Raw genomic sequence first — 19,938 nt, forward strand, 5'->3', positions numbered from 1 at the left:
ATTAAATAAGATGAAATAAAAATGACATGAGGAAAATCAGAAGGACTGCAAGATTGATTATAACAAAGATTATTGGTTTTAAGATTTTTCTGCTCAGGGCCGGGGATTTAGCTCAGCGGCATAAGCGCCTGCCTGGCAAGTGCAAGGTCCTGATTTCAATCCCTGGTACTGCCAAAAAAAAAAAAAAAAAAAAAAAAAAGATTTTTCTGCTCAGAGGTTTTTCCAGGGCAAGTGAGAGTATTTTCCCAGTTATTTTGTTACTATACAGATATGGGAAGAGAATGGATTCTTTCTAGCCTGATGGATTAGTTATATAGTTTTAGGATTCACGAATAGTACATAGTTAATATTACAGAGCTGGAACACATCATTTTGCAGTAATCATATATTTAATTTCTGACTATTTAATTGATAAAAATGAAAAATTAGCTGTTTTATTTTCTAAAAAATTAAAAATTTTTATTTTAATAAGTTGGAAGTACAAAAAAATTTCATGACCCCATTTTTCTGAATTAAGGAAACTACCCAGAATAGGGAAATATGGTTATTTAAGTATATAAGCATGTTTAAAATTAAGGGTCATTAGTACAAGAATTGTTTCTTCTTGAACTTATTTCTTGACCTTTAAATGTATATGAAATGCATGCCCTAATTCTGTGAATGCCTAGGTCTGCCTTGATGATTTTCAGTGATAATGATAATACTCATGGAAGAAATTTGGTTAGCTATGGAAATCTTAATGTATTCATGAATGAACACAGAACAATATGTCAGTGTTAGCACAAAAATGGTATTATCTGGTTTTCCAATATATACCAGCACTTTAAGAAATAATAGTAAAAACTGAGACAGGTTTATATAGCCTCAATGAGGAAGAAATTTTTAAGTTTAGAGGTGCTTAGAAGTATAAGTATTTATTTGAATAACTGCTTGGGATTTAGCCTAATGAGAATTGAATAAAGGATGAGGAATAGATGAGAACTGAGAAGCTTCTAAGTGAAAGGATAGTTCTTGTTTTGGGTAATAATTCTTGTAAGTTGTTCCTGATTCTTGATTTTTCCCCCTATTTTTCAACCTATGAGGTGCAATCAAAAAGCACAGTGATTTTGTTGTTTTTGTTTGTTTTGAGACAGGGTCTTGCTAAGAAATTCAGGCTGCTGTTATACTCTGTGTAGTCCAGGCTGGCCTCAAACTCACAGCAGTCCTCCTGCCTCAGCCTCCTGAGTGCTGGGATTACAGATATGCACCAGCACACCCAGCCTATTTGTACCCCCCCCCCCAAATTGAGGCTCTGTAAATAAGAGCCTCAATAACATAAATACATTACATATAACATAAATGTACAAAAAAGGATAGTTCATAAGTCTAAAGGATGGGTCATAAAGAATGCCTTGGTTTTAAGTCTGAACAGTTGTTAATAAATAAGTAGGTCGTTGAAACAAGGAATATCTATAGTTCTGAGAGTCCTCTTCTTGCTTGTCTCTAGTTGCATTGTTCTGTCTAGATATCCTGAATCCATTCAGAGCTTGTACCTTTCATGATCATTTTGACTTTGGGGGAGGAACCAGAAGTCACAGGGTGTCAGTTCTAGTTAATAAGGTTAATGAGAATACACTATGTTTTTGCAAGTCTGCTTTTCTATTGTTAGATGATACCCAGCAGCAGAATTCACCGTATGTTTGATTAAACCTTGTAGAGATAACCCATGAAAAAGTACTTCCAGAACTGTTCCAGAAAGTGGAGAATGATGGGATATGTGTGTTAAATGAATACTTCTTTCTAGTTATGGGAAGCATTCATGTATATGACAATTTTTTTAGACTATGAATATTAAAGTGGAACCAGAAGAGACTACAGAAGCTAGAACGCATAATCTAAGACGTCGAATGGGTTGTCCAACTCTCAAATGTGAAAATGGTAAGAGAATTCATCCCTGAATAAGAAAGAAAAAGTAAAGAAGTAAAAGTAACTATTTGTTAAATAGAGTAATTATTGTGTAGTACTTACTGAGTTGGGTTTTCATCTTATATATCAATGTCGGTATTCTCATAATATATGCTTACTAAGAATATAGGTTAGGTCTGGGATATAGGTCAGCAGCATAAATGCCCACCTGGCAGGTGGAAGGTCCTGATTTGGATCCCCAGTACAAAATATATGAGAATTTCTCAAATGGATTCAGTTACTTCTTTGAAATTTTAGTATAATGTATTCATTGCAAAAACGTGTAGGTACCTTGGACTGTCTCCTAGATTTGATTCAGGCAAGGCAGATAAAGATTTTAGTAGGTCACTAATAGGTAGATTTGGGATTCTTCTAGGAGAAATCTTATGTGCTAAATAGGAGGCACATGCAAATGAAGAAATCATTGAAATCAGCACAAAGATTAGTGAGTTAATGGAAAGGCAGTACAGTGTAGTGGGAAGTAATAATGCATATAAATCCGAATCCTGGTTCAACTGTTAATTAGTTATATGACCTTAGAAATTTTTAAAAAAAACTTATTAGTATGTTTGCAGTACATGATGATTATTCATTATTATTGTCTTTTAACAGCAGTTTTTAAAATATTTGAAATGGGGTTATCATTTTTTTTTTATCGGTACCAGGGATCGAACTCACGACTGCCTGCTTGTAAGGCAGGCGCTCATGCCACTGAGCTAAATCCCCAGCCCCTAAATGGGGTTTATTATGAAGAGTTAAATAATTTATAGACACATTTGCTATATGGCATTGTAGTTTATAACCAAAATTTTAAACAGTTTTAGCCAGATTGTCAGTCTCTGGGATCAGGAAGTTGGAGAGCAGGAAGTTGACCAGGAAATCACTTTAAATCTTGGATTAAAATTTGTAGAGAGGTCCAATTCATGAACTATTGTTAGACTTTCAGTCATTATCATGATTCCATCAGTATATGCTGTGTCTTGGTCTTAGGAAAACTATGTTAGCTCTTGTTCTGAAGGCGTATAAACCTGGGCAACATGTGCATACCCATCTCTTGAAATTTAATCGAAGTGAGACGCATTTTATCATAAAACAGTTCTTGGATATAGTTATACTGGGTGCTGCTACTACTAAGATGAAGACAGGTGTGAAACTAAGTTTGTATACAGTGTGCTTTGGAAGGGAAGTGATGAGATGAAGGAAGAAGCAAAGGAAAGCCCTTTGAATGAGCTGACTTTGGATTGCCTCTTGCAGAGAAAGAAATGAAAAGTAACATCAAACAAGAACCCCTTGAGAAGAAAGATTATATTGTAGAAAGTGAGAAGGAAAAACCGAAGAGTCGATCTAAAAAAACCACCAATGCTGTGAGTTGACATCTTTCTTTTTCCTTTTCCCCATTTCCTTTTTGCTCCTTCCATTCCTTTCTTTCAACTTCTTTGACCCCAAGTTTTGATGCCTTACCAAGGACTAGTTAACTTAAGTGTCTGCAAACAATAAAAAATAATCTTTACAAGTCAGTTGATAGAGAAGGAAATGTGTGACTACATTATGAAGATGGTAGTAACACCTGGGCGGGGGACACTGATGTCTTAGTTTCTGGAGTACAGTTTGGCAAAGAATAGTGATGAGTGTCATGCACAGAATTGTTCAGAAATCACCAGCCAACCTGAGCTAGATCAAGAACCAACACAGGCAAGGCATGGAGGCATATGGCTTTAAACCTAGCATTTGGGAGGCTGAGGCAGGAGGATTGCTGTGAGTTTGAGGCCAGACTGGGATAACTTAGTGTGTTCTGAATTACATGCTAAGACTTGTCTCCAGAAAAAAAAAAATAAAAAGGAAAAAAAAAAACCCAACACAGTTGGTATTTTTCAACTATATAGCACAGGAAAGGAAATTGAAGGAACAGGATGGAAAAGGGAGGAGGGAAAGAAAAGGAGGTAGGCATTAGTTCTGAGGGTGTGGCAGAGTTGGGGAGCTGGTCACTGTGTTGGAAACTTTGATGATGATAAAGCTTGAGGGCACTAGAAAGGGACTGAGAGCCCATCTTTGTCTGTCTCTGCTGAGAGCGTTTTACCTTGGAATTCAAGGTTGGTTTGGTTTTGTTTTGGCTTGGATTTTTTAAAAATTAGTACATAATGATTTCATTCATTGTGGTGCATGGACATAACACATCTTAGTCCTGTTACTCCCACCCCCGCCCTCTCTTTGTGCCCCCTGGAATTAAAAGTAATTCTAATTGATGTATTCTTTTACTAATATCATCTCTGCCTCTCTCCTACCACATACACTCATGCACAGATAGAGTCAGAATATTGGCACAGTACAGATTTTTAATTCCTACAATAAATAGATTGAAAAGATGCAACTCCCTGTCTGCTGAATTTTCAGCTTTTTGTTGGGTAACATGTTAACTTGCTGGGGATTGCATAAGAAAGTACAGCAGATTGATTGGCTTGAATAACAGAAATTTCTTTGCAGTTCTATGGGCTGGGAATTTTGAGATGAAGGTGTTGGGAAGATTCCTTCCTCCCTCCCTCCTCCTTCTTCCTCTTCCACTTCTTCCGCTGCTTCTCTTTGTCAAGGTCGTTTCTAAGGCTGGCTTCTTTATCCTTGACTGTAGATGCTGTCTTCTCCATGTTTCTGCGTAGTTTTTATTCTGTTCACATCTATGTCCTAATCGCTTTTTCTTTTTTTTTTTTTTGGTCTTTTTCCTTTTTATCGGTACCAAGGATCGAACTCACGACTGCCTGCTTGCAAGGCAGGCGCTTATGCCACTGAGCTAAATCCCCAGCCCCCTAATTGCTTTTTATAAGGACACCCATGATAGTGGAATTGGGCTACTCTAATGATCTATTTTACCTTAATTATTTCTTTAAAGGCCCTATCTACAGATACAGTCACATTCTGAGGTACAGAGGGTTAGAACTTCAAAATTTTAGGGAAATACATAGTTCAGCCCATATCAGGTAAATAACCATGCTTTGTCATTGGGTATTTCGGAAATTACTCAGCCATGACCCCTTATTTAGAATTCAAAGTGGAAGCCTAATAGTTTGCAATTATCGTTCAACAAATTCTTTCCTTTTATATTTGGCAAAGTTGAATTTTACTTTCCTAAATTTTGCTTTTAGTTAGACTGATAATTCATCACCTAACACCTTATTCTTGTAGAAGCCTATCTTTAAACTACCAAAAACTGTCTTGACATGTTTGCCTGGCTTAACCACCAGGAGTAAATCCATGACTGTCCCGTTGGGCAGCTTATACCACGTGATAGGACTGTCCTGAGAGACAGTCATGAAGGTACCACCAGTAATTCAGCGTCTCCTGGCAGCGTTTGAACATGTAACACCTACAGTTGAGGAAGAACACACATAGAGTCAGAGATGTGTGCACTGTTGTGATACTCCTTATAAAAGGTGCACTGTTTGAAGCAGCAGAGAGACTAGACTGTTTTAGACCTATTTCTTTCTTAGAATTTTACAGTATCAAGAAAGAACTCACATTGCTTTTTGTTTTGTATGCATTTTCATTGCTGCAGGTGGACCTGTATGTCTGTCTCCTATGTGGCAGTGGCAATGATGAGGACCGGCTTCTCTTGTGTGATGGCTGTGATGACAGTTACCATACCTTTTGCTTAATCCCGCCGCTCCATGATGTACCTAAGGGAGACTGGAGGTGTCCTAAGTGTTTGGCTCAGGTAAGAGTTAATGACACAGGTCAGTAGCATCAGATAAATTCCTTCAAAGTATTTTTCTTCGTCTGGAGTTTTAGATTTGGCAGTGGATAACAGTGAAGCCAATGAGCAAAATAGGGCTAGATATGAGTAAGAAAGGGGTCTTAGAAGGTGGTAGGTGAGAGGCAGAAAAAAATATTTAATACTTACACTATTTTTTAAAATTTCATTGGAAAAATACTCTTTGCAAGAATTCTTAAACACTGAATAATTTAAAATAGAGATACGATTTCATAATGTATAGTTAATAAATCATCTTTGTCTACTTTTTTCTAGAAATTGAATTGCCTTATGTAATTTTAATTGTCTAGTTTTTGAGTTTATTTTCATACAGCACTGTGCTTACTGATATAGAGTCTGAAGATGTTAGTGTGTATTATTTTGTGGTTGAAACAGAATAGCATGTTTGTGTTTTGCTTCAGTTATAATGGTAGAGGCTGTGAGTAGTGGTACATACCTATAATTCCAGCACTTGGAGGCTGAGGCAGGAGGATTGCCACCAGTTCAAGGCCAGCCTAGGCTATGTAGTGAGTTCAAGGCCAGCATGAAACTATGTAGTGAGATCCTGTCTCAAAAAAGTATTATAATAGGTAAAGAAGTTTATATTGGATGAAAATGTTTCAGTGCTTCTCCATAGGAGTACCCCTCTTAATGAGAGTTTATTAGACAGGGGACAGGGCAAAGGGGCCATGAGTGTTAGTTGAATTAAATATTTAATACCTGTAATGAGAGTAACTGTGGGTCTGGGTATTCAAATCCATTGGTTCAGTGTGATGAAGTGTCCCCATCAATCCTACAGTATTCTGTTCATGGTGGCATTAGGTTATAATCAAGTTTTGCTAGAATGAGAGCCATTCTGTTCCGTCAGGTGTTTTGTGTCCATTTGGTCTATTTTATAGATTTAGTGTTCAGAAGTACATCATTTTTCTCTTTATTTTCATTACAAAGCTTTATTTGATCCTGAAAGAAGTTGAAGCTTTAGACTGTCTCTTTATAAATTTTTAAATTATAGCACTCTGCTATGGCTGTTAAAATAGATATTTCATTTGCTCAGTAGCAAGTAAATAACATTATTTCATTTGCTCAGTAAAACAACCTTACTCTTTTTAGGCAATTTTTCCCCCTCTAATGTAGAACATAGCTTTTTTTCCCCGCTGTGAAACCTATAGATTTATTACTCAGAAATAATTTCAAGTGACCTTAAAACATAATAATTTGGGCTTTTGTTTTTCGTTTGCAGGAATGTAGTAAACCACAAGAAGCATTTGGCTTTGAACAAGCAGCCAGGGACTATACCCTTCGTACTTTTGGAGAAATGGCAGATGCGTTCAAGTCTGATTACTTCAACATGCCAGTCCATGTATGTACATATAGAGAAATATTTACCTGAAGATAGATTTGAGTTGAGCCTCACACTGATAGCCATTACGTACACTGAAACTGTGGTGCTATTAAAATGGTGTACTGTACTTTAAAATGGTGTTCTGATTTTTTCATTCAAGGATTTCACTAGAGGTACCTCTTTTACACAAATTGCACACAACAGTAATATAAGACCAATAATATTAAAAATTACCTTGGGGCTGGGGATTTAGCTCAGCAGCATAAGCCACCTGCCTTGCAAGCAGGTGGTTGTGAGTTCGATCCCCGGTACCGATAAAAATGAAAAAGACAAAAATTACCTTTCAGTCCTTTCAACACAGTATATGCAATTTAAAGAAAGTGTCACAAAATTTATTTTTTTATTTTGGTGTTTTGAGGCTGGGTCTTGCATGTAGTTCAGATTGTCCTTGACTTCACCGTGATCCTCCTACCTCAGCCTCCCAAGCACCTTTTTTTTTTCCCAAGCACTTTTATTATAGGCATTTGCCACCATACTGGGCTCACAAAATTGAGTGACTGTTACATGCTAGGCAGTGTGCTATGCCTTGGGAACACATTCATATTGTTATGAAATCCTAAATTGTTATGTAATCCTAAATTAGCATTGTAAACTTCAGGATATTTTTAATTCTCTGTTAGTTACTTAGAAGCATAAATATGATTCAGCATTTAATATTTCATTAAGTACATCAAAATTAAATGGTTTCCTACAGTAATTCTGGATATTTAAGTTCTGGTTTTCTTTAGTACTAATGCTGCAACAAATGCATCATCTTCTTGAGTAAGGTCAGATGAATATGTTTGTCCCTTATCCCACTCCAGTAGCTGCACCAACTTATAGAACCTCCAAAATTATATTAGCAAACCTGTTTTCTGTAACAGGACTAACATTTCCTGTTACATAAAAATATTTACCTGCTAATGAGCTTAGATTTATACTCCGTTTAATTTTTAGTTTTTTCGACTTGTGCATCATAGTATTTCCCTGTACATATTCTTAACCATATCACCTTGTCTTTGGTTGTCTTTTTTGTTTAAAAAGATGACCACATTGGTTTATACATATTTAAGTTACTGCAGATTAACAGTAGGTCTTTGACAGTCTGTTGGTTCTTTATTCTAAAACATGCTGCTGCAGAGTAACTGCACTTTGTATTCAGGTCCCGCATCCTGTCTTTTTCATTATGTTTGTCTGCATTATGCACAGCTGGGTCTAGTGGAAAGAATAAAAGAATAGATTCAGATAGTGTGTTCGAAAGTATCATTCAGCACAGCTAACCATTATTACTACACAGTTGGCCAACCAAGTTGTATACTGCATTTCTCAGACATTTCCATTTGTAAATACCAACATTTTATTTTCTTGTTCCCTTTTGCAATTGTGGCCAGGGTCATGATAGAAGAACATGAATTCGTAATTCTTTGTTGTTGCTTTATGTTTTGAGACAGGGTCTTTCAGTGTAGTTCAGGCTAGCCTTGAGCTCACTACGTAGCTAAGGCTGTGGTTGAACTCACAATGTTACTCCTGCTGTCTCAAGTGCTGGGATTATAGGCATATACCACCATACCTGGGAGGTTTCTTAGTTCTTTATAGTTAGTCTTTGTTTGTTTTGATTTGCTGATAGTAAAATTCTTTGAAATGAAGAATTGTCTGGGATCAATTATTGACCATTACAGACAGAACTTTTCTTTAGAAGGCTGCTCTGTAATTCCTTTCTTCCTTACCAAATCAGATTGGTTACAGGCAGTTTATGTGAGTGACTGAAAAAAACTCATTTCCCCCGCTTCTTCATTATATTTCCAGATGGTTCCCACCGAGCTGGTTGAGAAAGAATTTTGGCGACTGGTAAGCACTATTGAAGAAGATGTCACAGTGGAATATGGAGCTGATATTGCTTCAAAAGAATTTGGCAGTGGCTTTCCTGTTCGAGATGGAAAAATCAAACTGTCGCCTGAAGAAGAGGTACACCCAAGCTGTGGGGCACTTTTAGTTTGTGGGGGAGCCCTGTATTTAAAGCTGTATTCTACATCCCTTGATCTAAAGGCTATAATACCTGATTAGTAGTAGCTTTGTGAGTATGGCAGAACTTTAGCTCTCCGGAGGCAAAAGCAGAAAGATCCTAAGTTATTTCAAGGCCATCCTGGGTTACATAGTGGATCCTATTACAAAACTTTTCAAAGGCATCAAAAAAAACTTATCTTCCTGTTAAATATAAAAGCCCATGTAAGTGTGTTGGAAATTCAGTTATTGCAATTGTGTTTGGTAAGCTTGATGTAATTTACAATTACTTTCAACAGATCTTTACTTACCAGATTTTCAGTGATTTCAAGAAAAGTTGAATGACAGTACTATTGCCAACTGCCACTACATTCAGAGGGGTTAAAGCCATACCTGTTTATCTTTTTAAAAAATATTTTACTAGTACGTGTTTGAAGTTCCTAGTGCTTACATTCCTTGTGTGAAGTTGGTACATATGCTTAACACATCCTAATTTCTTTTTTCATCCCCTTACCCTCCCTTCCCTTCCCTCTTTCTTGATCCTCTTCTCATTGATGAAAGACCTATCCTATCCTCCCCTCCCCACCCCCGTCTTCCCCGCTCTTCCTCTCCCCTCCCCTCCTTTCTCTTTTTACCAGCTCTTCCCCTCTTTTTGTAGGCCACGCTGGCCTTTTGCTCACAGTGATCTTTCTGTCTCCTTCTCGCAAATGCTGGGATTACTGGTTACACTACCATGCCTGACTTTGCTTCTCTTTCTCCTTTGTTTTCCCTTCCCCTCACCCCCCACAGCCTTGAATTTGCAGTGATCTTTCTGCCTCAGCCTTCCAAGTGCTGTACTCATGCCACCATACCCAGCTTGCTTTTTCTCTGAAAAAAAATTTTTGGGGGGGGGGGGAGTTGGTGGGGAAGAACCGGGAATCTAGCTTAGGCCTCATGCTTGCCAGGCAGTTATCTTGCTGCTCAGCTATACCCCCAGCCTTTTTTTTTTTTTAATAAGACAGATTCTTGCTTACGTAGTATAGCCTCAAACTCATAGCAGTCCTCCTGCATAAGCATCCCGAGTGCTGGGATTACAGATGTGTAAATGTGTGATAACCATGCCCAGCAGCTTTCTCTCAGGACAGTGCTAACCCTGCAGGATAGCCACTATCCTGACTTCTGAGGTCATGGATTAGTTTGCCTAATTTTGTACTTTATATAGATAGGCTCATATAGTTTATGTTCCTCCAGATCCATAAAATTAACAGAAATAAAAGCATATACTGAGCCAGGCATGATGACATGTGCCTTCCATGCCATCACTCAGGTGGCTAAGGCAGGAAGATCATGATTTGGAAGCTATATAGCAAGTTCCAGGGAATCCTGGGCAACATAGTGAGACCTTGTTTCACTCCCTCATAAAAGTATACACTCTTTGCACTCATAAAGCCTGTCTCAAACAACAGCTAAACAGATCCTTCCTTTTATACATCCTAGAAGTCAGCCTCTTTTTTTTTTTTTTTTTCTGTCTTTTTTGTTAGAAGTCAGCCTCTTAACTTCCACTCCTCACCTGGCATTGCTATTTTGAAGCAGACTATTTTCATACAGCTTTTAGAAACAGAATTCTAAAGTTGCTAGCATGCTACAGCTGGAAACTTCATCCTCTTTTGTCTTATTTTTAGGAATATCTTGATAGTGGCTGGAATCTGAACAATATGCCAGTGATGGAACAGTCTGTCCTTGCTCACATTACTGCAGACATATGTGGCATGAAACTGCCTTGGCTGTATGTGGGAATGTGCTTTTCTTCCTTCTGCTGGCATATCGAAGACCACTGGAGCTATTCAATTAACTACTTGCACTGGTGAGGTTTCCATAATCCATGATGGGTTTTGCAGGCTGGGACGAAAACTTTCCTCATGCACTCAGCTGTGTCTCATCTGATTCTGTAAAGTAGCATACCCCGCTCCCCATACTACTGTTAGAATAAATGTTTTTTTCGGGTTAAGACAGTGTTTCATAAAGCTTCCTAGAAAGTCCATGAGTCCTCTGAAGTTGTGCAGAGTATTTTGCAAGTGTAGCATGTTTTTGGGGACAGGATAGCGTTTCCTTTTTTCCGGTACCAGGGATCGAACTCACGACCGCCTGCTTGCAAGGCAGGTGCTTATGCTGCTGAGCTAAATCTCCAGCCCCTGACAGGATAGCTTTTATCTGAAGTAAAGGAATCTTTACCTTTAGAAAGGCTACAGAGCACTGACCCTTGCTTTCACTGTGGGCATTCTCATTTGGTGGCAGTGCTAACCCATATCTGCCCTGGGAGAGGAGCAAGAGTATAGGTACTTCATGTCTTCTAAGTCCTTGGGGTTGCCAGCTTCGTTTTTGTTGTGCTGCTTTCTGGCATCACAACACTTCAGAGTATGTGGAGGATGCTGGGGTGTGTATGCTAGTACAGATACTTGAATTTATTTACTAAACTGTTCAAAGCCATTTTTCACATCGGCCCCACCCCCACCCCTGCTTCTCAATATACAGATATTTGAAGATCTATAGCTCCAGTTCCCCACACAAGGAATTTGAGGGTGTACCACAAGAAAAGGAAATTGGCACATGTATGTGTAAGATCAGTTATGCTTCCCTGAGCAGTTGCTCCCAGGTGTAAAGTGAAGATGATATTTGCCATACATCACAGAGATGTTAGAGATTTAAAGTGCTTTGAAGAATAAGCTCTTTAGTAATGATGTATGACACCTACAACTTAAGGAAAGAGAGGTCTACATATTTTGTCTCACTTTCCAGTTCATAGTCAGCTGGCTCCAGAGCCAGATGGTATGGCAGAGAGGCGTAATGGAGGATCCTTGCTCACTGCTTGGTGGACAGGAAGTAGACAGCGAAAGGAAGAGCTGGAAAGGAAGCTATATCCTCCAAGTACTAGACTGCTACCTTGTAACACAAGTCATATATAACACTCTTGCAATCTAATCTTCCAAACACCTGCCTATGGTTTCACTAGGCTTTGGGGAGCCATCTACATATAAACCGTAACAGTTGCCATCCCTTGTCAATTGTTACAGGAAATTTTGGTAACCATATATCCTGTAGCAAATGTGATATCTTAAAAGTTTAGAGATTGTAGCTATGTGTATTTTTTTAAATGGTTAGATAAAACTGACAGCTGAAAATGAACCACAGATGAAAATTCTTCTGCTTAAACTTCATACTCCAAGGATCACATTACTAATACTTCTTCAGTGTGAACATTCCATTGTAACTTAGTCTCACAGAGCAGGATCTGGAAAATGAGTTGGTTAATTATTTTGTTGGTGTCATTGTTGTAGATTGATTTATTTTTATAATTTTATTTCCAGGGGTGAGCCAAAAACATGGTATGGTGTCCCAGGGTATGCTGCCGAGCAGCTAGAAAACGTCATGAAGAAACTAGCTCCAGAGCTCTTTGTGTCCCAACCTGACCTCCTCCATCAGCTTGTGACCATCATGAACCCCAATACTCTGATGACTCATGAAGTGCCTGTATGTTCTGGATTAATCCTCCTGTAGCTCAGACTTAATTCACCACTTCTCTTTTTCCTCATAATTCACTTTTTCATTGACTTGGTTATATATTTTTTATTGTATAATGTAATAGCAGAAGCAACCATTTTATGCAGTTTGGGACTACCTAGTATTAACCTAATGGGACTAGATCCTCAGACCCCATAAAAACTAATTTCTTTCTTTTTTCTTTTTTTTGGTTTTTTTGTGGTTTATATAGATTACTGAGCAGCCTTACCTTGCAAATAATAAACAATATTGTTTTTCAATATACAATTCAGTGGTTTTAGTATATTCACAGATTGAATAACTCATCATTGTGAGTGCTTTCAAAACTATAATTTTTTTACTTATAGCTTTATCTCCCATCCCTTCCAGGGTCTGGCTTGTAGTTCAGGCTGGCCTTGAACTCACTTTGTAGGCCAGGCTAGTGTCAGGCTTACAGTGATCCTCCTGTTAACCTCCTGAGTACTGAGATTACAGGCCATGTCACCACACCCACCCAATAGCTTTGATCAGTTGAAACAAACTTTTTTTTCCAGGCTGACCTTGAATTTGTAACAATTCTTCTGCCTCAGCCTCCTGAGTGTTGGGATTACAGGCATGTGCCACCATGTCCAGCAATATAAACTTTAAAAATAATTGTCAGTATAAATTAGTTTACTGTGAAACTGTGAAAGTAGATAGATTCTGCTATAGTTAGAACTAAACTCTGGTATCAGAAGTTTTCATACTTTGTTCTTACATTCAGAAATTTTTATTGACTCTATATGATTTTTTTTTTTTTGTACCTGGGATCAAACTTGTGTCTGCGTTCTTACAAGGCAGGCGCTTCTGCCACTGAGTTAAATCCCCAGCCCCTAAATTGGATTTTCTTAAAGTGAAAATTTACTTGAGGTTCTTGGGCTTGGATTTCATGGCTTCCAGTCTGAACTGAAAGGAGCTGTTAAAGTTGCTATCATACGAAGTGACACTACTATGCCTGCTTCCTTTCAGAAAATATTCTGAAGATATTTGAGGAAGCCAGATTGAGATGTATGAAGCTGTGGAATCCATCCTACTTAGCTAAATAAAATGTGTATTGAACATGCTGTGATCTAAATTGCATAATTTGAGGTTCACAGGCTTGCTAGTAGGAGCAGACAGACAGGACTTTGCTTGAAGAGATCATCCATTGTGTGTGGACTGTGGCTTAGAAAATAATGATTAATAAGTACTGAAGTTCTGCCATCTCTTCATTGTTAGTATTTTCCGTTTCCTCATTTTGATTGGTCTTTTCCCATTTATCAAATGTAGCTTGTTGTATGTGAGACTTAACTCTGGGTGAACCATAAAAGACTAGATTCTACACCTATAGAAATTGACAAGCCAACTCCTCTTGCATTTTGGGATTCAGAGTTTAAGGGAAAAGACAATGTTTATACCAATGTGGAAAGAGTAATATAGCTTGACAGTATTGTTAAGTAGGAGATTACTAACTATTGAGAATCAGAAAAAGTTCCTAAATGAGATGACACCTGAAGTGGGAATTGGAGCTTCTACTTATTATAGAATTTGGCAAAGAGCAGGTCAAGGAGGAAGTTATTCAGATAGAAGAGTTTGTGCTCCTGCAGTAAGTTGTATTTAAACAGCCTCTGTTCTGCCAAGTACACGGCTGGCCCCAGCATATTTTGATTCTGTTGTTGGTTTGCAGTGAGGCTTGATGGTTTGCATTTCTAATAAGTACCAGGTTGGTGTCTTTGCTGTTTCTTCTAAGCACTACACTAGACAATCACTGATACAGAAATTTAGATGCTTTAAAAAGTAGTAAGTTGTATAAAGGATTTGCGTGCCTAGAGAGACACAAGTGCTTTTGGTGTAAGGTGGGTCAGAATGGGAATAATAGCAGCTTAAGTGTGAGGTTTAGTTCAGGAGGAGCTCAGTACATTGTGAGATTCTTGAAAGAGAGCAGAATTTCTTAAAGTGCTGTTAAGAGATCCTATTTGGGGATAATACTCATTAGAATGGTGGTGGCAAACCTATGACACACTTGTCATGGCTGGCTGTTGGTTACCTTTGAAAGTTCTCAAAGGTTTACCATCAGTGCATTAGTTTATTCTAGCTGTGTTTAGAAAGATGTATCTTGATCTTGGATGTGGCTACAAGTTGTTTTTTTTTTTAAATTTATCAATCCATGTTTATAGTTGATAATCTTTACATTCCTTGTGTGGAGTTGGTGCATGTACATAACACATCCCGATTCCGAATAAAAGATAGATAATAGTAAGTAGAGCGATAGATTGTTTTCAGAGGGGATGGGGCATAAGGGATGACTATACTTTTATAGTATAAACCATATTTTTGGTTTTAGATAATAATTAACCATGGATATTACTCTTTATCTTCTGGCAAAAATTAGGTGATATTCTATCACAGCAGTTTTGTTGTTACTAACTTTTTGAGACAGGGCCTTGCTTTGTAATTCAAGCTGGCCTTGAACTTACTATGTAGCTAAGGCTGGCTTCTAGTTAGTGCGTAGTAAAACTCCTACCTCAGTCTCTTGAGTGCTGGTATTATAAGCAGGCTTGAACGATGACTATTTGTTAACACTTTATTGGGAGGTGGAGGAGACAAGATCTCACTCTGTAGTTCAAGGTATCCTTGAGCTCACTGTACCCCAGACTCGCCTCAAAACTCTCAGCAGTCCTTTTGCCTCAGCCTCCTGAGTGTGCTGGGATTACAGGCATGCACCACCATGCCTGGTGTCTTGTTTGTTAACTTTTAATTGGTGGAAAAATTAATTTTTTTGGTAAAATCATCTGATAGCCTATGTCCAAATTACCTTTGGTGAAAATGTCACTATCTAAGAATATTAAAAATCTCCAATATCTATTTATTTAGGTTTATCGAACAAATCAGTGTGCTGGGGAGTTTGTGATTACATTTCCAAGAGCCTACCACAGTGGTTTTAATCAAGGTTTTAATTTTGCTGAGGCTGTGAACTTCTGCACTGTCGATTGGGTATGTAATTATGAGTGAGCAAGCTTTTTCAAATTTGTTGTTTTTCCTGTGGAAATGGTATGTGGTACTTTAAATATTAGCATGTATATGGTAACTTCACCTATTGCTGCTCAATGGGCCAACCTGCAAATTGTTTACCAGTCCACAGTTAGGTAAGGCACTTGGGCCACCTTGTAAAACAAGGATACTAGGAAGTACTGTGCTTAGTTCAGCTGAGGTTCTTTTGAGCACTTCCTCCTCTTACTCTTTCTTTATTCTTTCTTCTCTTTCTCTACTTCCCCTTCTTTTGTTGATGGTGGAGAATTAATCTAGGGCCTTGTACATGCAGGTCAAATACTTAAACAGTAAACTACTTCCCAAGCCCACCATTTTTTTCTTTTGTTGGAAGATTTTCTTAAAGAGTTTTTGTTTTTGCTTTTGTTTGAGATGGTGTATCATTAGTTGCCTAGGCTGGCCCAGAGCTCCTGAACTCAAGAAATTCTCCTCTCTCAGCCTCCTTAGTAGTCTGGCTTTTGTGGCATGATATTCTTCATGGAGAAAGGAGCCTGTTGATTTATACTGTAAAGTTCATTGCAAACTTGTAGCAGACAATTCCATTTTGAGATTTTGCACATACTGGCTTAAATTATCTACAATAGCAATTCAATGATATCTTTGGTTTCAGTTAAAATTAAGTATTTATCAATGTTTATTAATGCTTTTCATTTACCAAAAATAATTGTCTTGATAAAGTATGTGGTGTTAAGTCTGCATTGTAATTTTGTTGTAGTGCTTTTCTAGTAGTATTAACTGTATCTAAATTTATGGTCCATTATGTAGTCTTGAAGTTGGTTGAATGTAGTTCAGCAGTATTTCAAGAAATTTATATTATATATGTAGTATGAACTACATATATTTATATACATATGAACTACATATTTATATATGTATATATGTAGTAATTTATGTATATATGTAGTTAAATTTATATATATATATATATATTTATATATAGTTCATATTATGCACCTTAATTTATCACCAATGTATTTTTAAAAGGTACTTTGACAATTGAGATATCTAATATACTAGATATTTGGGATACATACAGCTCAGGGTCTAGTCCAGGAAGGTTAAAGTCTGGTTATATTTTTGATAGATGGTGTTTTGACCCAGGATGTGATATTTGAAAATCTGATAGTACAAATGAGAATTCTGTAGAAATAGAAGACAAATACATGGCATGCACTCTCTTCTGTCCTTTGTCACAGCTGCCATTAGGTCGACAGTGTGTGGAACATTATCGCTTGCTTCACCGTTATTGCGTGTTTTCCCATGATGAGATGATTTGCAAGATGGCTTCCAAGGCTGATGTCCTGGATGTTGTAGTGGCTTCCACTGTTCAGAAGGACATGGCCATTATGATTGAGGATGAGAAAGCTTTAAGGGAAGTTGTCCACAAATTGGTAAGTTTTATGAAAATGTAATTGATGCCACTAGATCTAACTTACTAATGTCTTCATGTACTTTAGTACCATTTTCAGTAATCTTTCCTTAGTCTGTAATTTTCTTTAAGCTATTCTAATGGATGCACTCTAATGTCTCATTGTCATTTCTATTTACATTGACTGTATGTGCTTATTTGTCACCTCTGTCTCTTTGCCAAAGCATCTGTTCAAATGTATCCCCCCACTCCTTTCTTTTACTTCTTTATAAATTAGGTTGGTGTAAGAATGCTCTATATACTCTTTACCTTTTCTACTAATATTTTTTTTCTCAGTCTAGTTTGTCTTGATTCTGCTAGCATATTTTGGTCAGAAAGGAAGTTGTTCTTTTTTTCGTTTCTACTGGGGATTGAATCTAGGGTCTTCACAGTGAACTACATCTTCAGTTTTGGGGGTTTAGGAATTGAACTCAGGACCTTGTGCTTGCCAGGCAGGTGCTGCACCCCTGAGCTAAATCACTGTCCTTACCACCACCTTTAAAAGTTCTTTTTAAACAGGCTTTTGCTAAGTCACTGAATTGTTCAGACTGGTCTCAAATTGGCAGTCCATCTACATCAGTCTCCCAAACCCTATTGCTGGGATTACTGGAGTGTGCTACCATGCCTGGCAGGTTTTTCATTTTGATGAAGTCCAATATATTGGTATTTTTTCTTGCCTCATTGAGTCCAGGCTGGCTGAGTGCTGAGAGCTTGCCTGACCTATTCTGTTAACCTATGTATCTATCCTAGTGTATCCATACCAAATAGTTAAACTTTTCTAAGAAGTCTGAAAATTAAATAGTAGGTGTTTAGGGTTGTTTAAAAATTATTTTGTCTGTTTTTAAAAGTTCCTTTCCTTTTCCATGTTTATTTTAGAATGAATTTTTAACAGATTTTTTTCAAATAGATTTTTATTAGATTCTTCAGGGTCAGTCATATCTGCAAATACAGTCACAATGATTTTTTTTTTTTTAATTAAATGTGCCTCTTTGGGTAGAGTACTGGAATGTTGGCTGCGTGGAGTCCTTTCTTTCCACTGTGGATCAAGTGCAGGATATCTGTATTTCCCCTGGTATTTATACTGGGGAAAATAATGCCCAGAGAGTTGAAGTGATGTTCCAAGGTCTTAAATCAGTAATGGTACCTAAAATAAATAAAAATGGTAGCTAATTTTTGTAACTTTGAGAAATAATGTTTTCTCCAGATAAAGAATTTGTAAGTTAAAACTGGTTGTGAACTACACAATTCATTTTCAACTAACATCCATAGGATTGGTTTTTAATCTCAAACAAAAATTTTCACTGTTGCCAGCCCACAAAACACTTTTTTTTTTTAAAATGGTCTATTCCAGATTAAAACAAAACTGCATTTGTTGGCATTTTCCTTATTCATCTTTGTGAGTCTATAAAATTGTTATACTTGAAATGATTAAAAGTTTAAAATAAAATGAAAGCACTTATGGTTCATAAACTGACTTAATTAGTACAAGCATCCTCAGGATTGGATCTAGTTATAGATGAGGAGAAAAAGTAATAGAAGTTTGGGCTTTGAGTGACAAAAGATACGTCTCAGAAGGGCCTCTAGAAATCAGATGATACAAACTAAAGTTGATATATTATTAAATGGTCTTATTTTTCTTGACAGTCTTTTACTTAGGAAGTGCTTTATTAAACAACTTCAGTCTGTCCGTGACATCATTTTTCTACCTTTCTCAGATGATAATTGAGAAAATAACTTTTTATGTAAAAGACTAAAAGACCACATTTTAGCCAAATGAGCAATTGAATGATTGTCTCTCCCATTTGCCATGTCTTTTATTTTTATTCTTCTTATAGGTTTTCCAGTAATACCACTCTGAAGCCCTCTTTAGTAATTTCTTAGAATTACAAAGCACTTGTATTTCCCATGTTCATTTGCTCTCATCTATAACCAAGTCTGGACAAGGCCAATTTTTGGAGTAGGATAGAAAGCTAATCTCAGAAATATTTTAGTCCTGGTAATTATTTTTCATACTCTTATGAGCAAACTTAACATCTTGTCCAAAGTGATTCCTTCTTAGATAAGTGAATTAGATTAACTTGCCCATATTTGCTAAATGATTGTTACTTTGTGTCCCACTCATTTTTCATCATTTTATATTTGGTAAGGCTTTTTTTTTTTTTGGGTCTTTTTCCTTTTTATCTGTACCGGGGATCAATCTCACGACTGCCCCCTTGCAAGGCAGGCGCGTATGCCGCTGAGCTAAATCCCCAGCCCCGATAAGGCTTTTCTTTTGGGGGAGTCATTTTTGAAACTCAGATACTGGATGTTTGTGTTGGGAGATGGTAGATGATATTATCCTTTGAAAGTCTTAAAGCACATTTTAATTCTAGGGAGTAATTGACTCAGAAAGAATGGATTTTGAGCTGTTGCCCGATGATGAGCGGCAGTGTATAAAATGCAAGACTACATGCTTCATGTCTGCCATCTCCTGTTCTTGTAAACCTGGACTACTTGTCTGCCTGCATCATGTAAAAGAACTATGTTCCTGCCCTCCATATAAATACAAACTTCAGTAAGTAGGAAAAATATCTTTTTCTATGGACAGTACTGAGTCTACTAAAAGCTCGGGCCTGAGATGTTAAGTAAAAGACATCTAGTTTTCTCCAGAGCCGTATATCTCTAAGGTGTCTGGTATTGTCTCTCCAGATACAGGTACACTCTGGATGATCTCTACCCTATGATGAATGCATTGAAGCTTCGAGCAGAATCTTACAACGAATGGGCCTTGAATGTGAATGAAGCTTTGGAGGCAAAGATCAACAAGAAGAAAAGTATGTGATACCCAAACAAATACTACTTACTGAACAGTAAATTTGGGCTTATTGTGATGGAGCCAGTGTA

General features: G+C 37.3%; 1 protein-coding gene across 1 annotated transcript in view; it reads left to right on the forward strand.

Annotated features, from left to right (window-relative positions):
* Positions 1-19,938, forward strand: part of Kdm5b (lysine demethylase 5B) — a 71,439-nt gene that overhangs the window by 35,391 nt on the left and 16,110 nt on the right. Inside the window, exons 6-16 of the mRNA XM_063240117.1 lie at positions 1,821-1,917; positions 3,199-3,308; positions 5,489-5,647; positions 6,924-7,043; positions 8,871-9,029; positions 10,727-10,908; positions 12,410-12,572; positions 15,474-15,593; positions 16,844-17,038; positions 19,428-19,609; positions 19,744-19,868. Coding sequence (XP_063096187.1) covers positions 1,821-1,917; positions 3,199-3,308; positions 5,489-5,647; positions 6,924-7,043; positions 8,871-9,029; positions 10,727-10,908; positions 12,410-12,572; positions 15,474-15,593; positions 16,844-17,038; positions 19,428-19,609; positions 19,744-19,868 — 1,612 coding nt within the window. The remainder of the gene's footprint in view (positions 1-1,820; positions 1,918-3,198; positions 3,309-5,488; positions 5,648-6,923; positions 7,044-8,870; positions 9,030-10,726; positions 10,909-12,409; positions 12,573-15,473; positions 15,594-16,843; positions 17,039-19,427; positions 19,610-19,743; positions 19,869-19,938) is intronic.

The sequence above is a fragment of the Cavia porcellus genome, unplaced genomic scaffold (genome assembly GCF_034190915.1).
Source record: "Cavia porcellus strain 051 isolate PalLab524CR breed Dunkin Hartley unplaced genomic scaffold, mCavPor4.1 scaffold_29, whole genome shotgun sequence".
NCBI lineage: Eukaryota > Metazoa > Chordata > Mammalia > Rodentia > Caviidae > Cavia > Cavia porcellus.